A 5,431-nucleotide genomic window follows, 5' to 3' on the forward strand; every position below is an offset into this window, starting at 1 on the left:
GAGTGTGAGCTACACCTGTTACAGATACTGCCGTGAGTTGAATTTATTTCCTCAGTTGTAGTGAATTAACCACGTATAACAACTTTGACAAATACATTTTTTGGTCAAACATTTTTTGTTTTTGCGGCATCTCTTGCAGTGACTATGGCTAGCAAGTTTAAATTCATACACAAATAATAAGCTTTTTCAGACACACACACACACACACACACACACACACATACACTCACACAGCTAATACACACACACACACACACACACACACACACACACACACACACGCACACACACACACACACACACAAACACTCACTCACACTCTCTCTCTCTTTTGCCCCAATACAAATTACCACACCTCCCCTCCCATCCTTCCACCTCTTCTTCGTTCAAAAACACACGGCGGAGTTCCCAAAATCTAATTATACAACGCAAACCATATGACCTCAACAGAGCACGGCGGTTGGTCTGAGTACCTCGTGAAGGAGGATGGCGCGTGCAATCTTCCTTGCGGCGGTGGCACAAAGACTGTGAAATCTGAGCGGACCTGCACCAACCCTACTCCGTACAATGGTGGAAACAGCTGTTCGGGCCAGGGCGCCAAGACTGAGCAGAAACCGTGCAACACCCACGAGTGCCCAAGTGAGTCATATTTTAATACCAACATTTTTACTTTTTAAATTGTTATCGCAAAGAGTAATTGTCTGGTAAATAATAAGTAAATGAACGAGTAAATGCAGGAATGAATGAATAGATAAACTATGCTTACCACTATTATGTTTTCACTGGGATTGCTTGAAGTAAGCACTAGCTTGAGTAAGAAATCCAATTTGCCATATATATTGTTCTTGTCATGATACAAAATTTAATAAAGTCTTGTTTAAACCAATAGATAAACTAATGGATACATATATGAACGTGTATTACTTTTCATCAAATAAGTAAATGAATACCTGAATTAATTAATGAGTAAATAAATAAGTAACAAGGAAACTTCTTATAAAGAGATAAATAAACACACACTTAAATATGCAAACTCATGAATAAATTAGTAAATAAATGAATAAATGAATAATAAAAAAAAATTATAAATTAAGATAAATGAATGAATAAATTCATTTCAAACAAGCAAATAAGAAATAAATAAACAAACAACACAGATGTTGTATTCATGCCAGTGTAAACTCGTTGCTACTGACATATTTCTCCTTGCATCGTAAATAATCGGCAGTCAATAGTTACGTACAGTACGAGCTCAAAAGCAACCCCTAAAAAGGCTATCGTGAGGCCTCTTCTGATTGGCTGTCACTTGTGACTTTGCATCGATGTAGGAGGAGAGTATTTCTAATGTATACTGTAATTTGGGGTAGATCCGCGAAACAGACTCTGTGAAAATCACATTAATTTTGATCATTGTGTTTAGACCATACCTCGTAACTCGCATTACTGCCCCTCCAAATGACCATGCTCTGTCGTTGCTGCAGTCGATGGTGGCTGGACCCAGTTCGAGCTGGAGACGGTTGACCAGTGCTCCAAGACCTGCGGTGGTGGCACTGAGCGCTTGACCTTTCAGCGTGCCTGCACTGACCCCACCCCCCAGTTCGGTGGCCGAGCTTGTCAGGGCGATGCGACCCAGATCACCACTCGTGCCTGCAACACCAACCCCTGCCCCAGTGAGTCTTTTTTTTTCATTTTTTTTAATAATGTAACAGTAATGATCCTTATCGTACTGACCGTCTGTCATGCCTCAGGACCCACCTAGGTGACGGCCATAGTCTTCTAAATGACGGTTTTTGAAGGAACTTGGGTAATTTGTGGGCCGCTGAGGTTGCACCAGATTGCTCCACTTTCCTTGTGGACTGGGAGGTTTGGGCGCTTCGCGTCGTCGATCTATCCCATATCCCTAAAAGAAATTTGGAAACCCTCCCCCCCCCCCCCCTTAAAAATGCTGTGATCCGCCCCTGCACTTTGACTGATCAGTCCCGATTGTGCATTCACAACCAGTCAGCTTCTGAAGCTACATGAACAGAGATTGTTGTGTGTGTGTGTGTGTGTGGACAATTTCAATTTCACTTTTAAAAAAAATCTGTCCCAAATGACGTCATGCCATATTACGTCACACAGTCAACGGCGGTTGGAGCGAGTTCACGCTGTGGGAGGACTATGACGAGTGCAGCGCAGGGTGCGGAGGCGGCAACAAGAAGCAGTACAGGACACGCACGTGCACCAACCCCGCCCCAGCCTTCGGCGGCAACGACTGCGATGGAGTGGACAAAGAGAACCAGACCGTTGAGTGCAACCAGGAGGTGTGCGGAGGTGAGGCTACAGTAGACTAATGATACAAATAATAATACAAATAATTCTTTCTTTATTTGGTGTTTAACGTCGTTTTCAACCACGAAGGTTATATCGCGACGAGGGAAAGGGGGGAGATGGGATAGGGGAAAGGGGGGAGATGGGATAGAGCCACTTGTTAAGTGTTTCTTGTTCACAAAAGCACTAATCAAAAAATTGCTCCAGGGGCTTGCAACGTAGTACAATATATGACCTTATTGGGAGAATGCAAGTTTCCAGTACAAAGGACTAAACATTTCTTACATACTGCTTGACTAAAATCTTTACAAACATTGACTATATTCTATACAAGAACCACTCAACAAGGGTAAAAGGAGAAACAGAATCCGTTAGTCGCCTCTTACGACATGCGGGGGGCAGAGAAATAAGGATGTGGAAAAGAAGACTTTTGGTAAGTGAAATAAAGGTGATGGATCCAGTCAGGTAGAAATAAGACAACAAGAAAAGAATTGGAAAACTGCAGGGAATAGTAGGGAGAGTTTTCTTGGAAGGAAATATAGGTGAAAGGACTGGTAAGGCAGAAATAAGACAAAAGAAGAGAAGTAAAGGGGTGGGGTAGCTCTGTGGAAACACTCCCGCCGCGTGAAGGCGACCCCATGGGAGCATACAAATAATTAATGATATACGATACTGATACATGCACCGCCAGGGGGTGACATTACGATCTCTTGTTCCAATTAATTAACGAAAAATAAGAATGAAGATGAACAGTGCAGTCAATACTTACAATTATTTATTTAGACAGTCATTCAGCGGAGATCGTACTAACTGAAAAATACCTCGAAGGCAAGGGTTTTCTAAAAAAAGAAAGTGGACAAAATCTATCGTTTACTTTTAAAACTCCACGGTTTTGAGCGACATTTTAACACAAAATCTCGTATATATCTCAGTCGCTACTATTTCTTGCTCTTTTAAAAAAAAAGTAGTTATCTACTTATGTATCTACTTATGTATCTACTTATGTATCTACTTATGTGAGCATACATCCAAAAACAGATAGACTGCTAACATTGAATTATTGACGAAACTTTCAATTATTTAAAAAAATGTAACCCTTGTATTGTCAATTATTAAACGTTCCAGGAACCTACATTTCTTGTTTTTGGATTTATTTATGTATTTGTTTCTTTCTTAATATATTTATATCTTCTTCTCTTATTCTTCTTCGTTCATGGGCTGAAACTCCCACTTTCACTTATGTTTTTGCACGACTGACTGGGTTTTCACGTGTATGACCGTTTTTACCCCGCCATATACATGTATTTATATATTATTCATTTATCTATTTATATATTATTCATTTATCTATATATATATTATTCATTTATCTATTTATATATTATTCATTTATCTATTTATATTATTCATTTATCTATTATTCATGTATCTATTTATATATTATTCATTTACCTATTTATATATTATTTATTTATCTATTTGTCAGACAAGTGCCCCGAGGGCCAGACGACGTACATCCAGAACACAAACAACGCCAGCCGCTACTACCAGTGTGACAACGGCGTGGCGCGCCTCAAGGCCTGTGCCGAGAACACCAGGTGGGACCAGGACTCCACCGCCTGTGTGCACTCCGAGGACCAACAGGTGAGGTCTCACCCCCTCTCTCTCCACCACCCAACCACCTCCACCTCAGTCGCCTCCCCCTCTCTCGCTATCTCTGTAAAAAAAAAAAAAACCCAGACATACACCCCCCCACACACACACACCCACACATACATACAAACACACAATACCATGCACACAAGCACGCACACACGAAACCTCAATCACACCATCCAACCATCCCCATCTTAGCCGCCCCCCTACCCCTTTATCTCTCCAAGCACAAACACAGACACACACAGACAGACAGACACACAGACACACACACACACACACACACACACACACACACACACACAGACACACACACACGACCGTGCACATACACACACACCCAAACACACACGCTCGCGCGCACGCACACATATCTCATCTTATCCGTTCATCTCATCTGTCTCCTTAAAGCAAACGTCATTCACTCTGGTGACGAGTGCGACGACTCCATCTTGTACAACTTCCACTCTGATCTGATCTGATCTGATCTTACCTTATCTTATCTGACCTTATCTCTGGCCTCAGGCTGCTGTCCGTCACTCTGGTGACGAGTGCGATGCCTCCATCCTGTACAACTTCCACCCTGACTGCGCCAACTTAATCATATTTCCTATCTTATCTGATCTGATCTGATCTTATGCCATCTTATGTCATCTTATCTTATCGTATGTAATCTTATCTTATCTCTGACCTCAGGCTGCCGTCCTTCACTCTGGTGACGAGTGCGACGCCTCCATCTTGTACAACTTCCACCCTGACTGCGCCAACTTCATCATGTTTCCTATCTTATTTTATCATATCTTATCTTATGTTTTAACTTCTCAACTTATCTGATTTTATCTCATTTCATTCTCATTTCATCTTATCTTATCTTATCTTATCTCTCGCCACAGACTGCCGTCCTTCACTTCATCCTATACAACTTCCACCCTGACTGCGCCAAGTTCATCATGTTTCCTATCTTATCTTTTTAACTTATCTCATCTTATCTTATCTCATCTTATCGTATCTTATCTGTCGCCTCAGGCTGCCGTCCTTCACTCTGGTGACGAGTGCGACGCCTCCATCCTGTACAACTTCCACCCTGACTGCGCCAAGTTCATCATGTGCATCAACGGCCGTGCACAGGAGATGAGCTGTCCCCCAGGCACTCGTTTCAGCTACGCCATCTCTGCCTGCGACTTCGAAGCCAACGTACCCTGCGTCAGAGGCTAGAGTGGTGGCGTCCCTTGCGGAACGCAGAGAGTCGGATTCTCTCTCTTGGGTCAATACTTGGTCTGACTACGGCACCGGACTGTTTGAGGATCTGAAATGTTAAGAGATTGTTTTTATTTTATTAATTTTTTTTACGGGAAGTTCATTCCAGCTTTAATACAGGTTTGATGAGGTTGAGCTGCATTTCTTGTCGAAGTTGTGGAAGGTATAACTGAAAGTAGTTTTAGAAAATAAAAAAAAATGAACACTT

At 42.0% G+C, this 5,431-nt stretch overlaps 1 protein-coding gene across 2 annotated transcripts; it reads left to right on the forward strand.

Moving 5' to 3' along the window:
- Nucleotides 1-5,431, forward strand: LOC138948552 (coadhesin-like; the record flags this gene model as incomplete). 2 transcript variants are annotated; one of them, XM_070320105.1, is given in 6 exon segments in its annotated part: nt 1-32; nt 451-639; nt 1,482-1,670; nt 2,122-2,313; nt 3,797-3,954; nt 4,993-5,431. In XM_070320105.1, coding segments are annotated over 6 exon segments (949 nt in total), but the record flags the coding sequence as incomplete, so codon positions are not given.

The sequence above is a fragment of the Littorina saxatilis genome, linkage group LG15 (assembly GCF_037325665.1).
Source record: "Littorina saxatilis isolate snail1 linkage group LG15, US_GU_Lsax_2.0, whole genome shotgun sequence".
Classification (NCBI taxonomy): Eukaryota; Metazoa; Mollusca; class Gastropoda; order Littorinimorpha; family Littorinidae; genus Littorina; species Littorina saxatilis.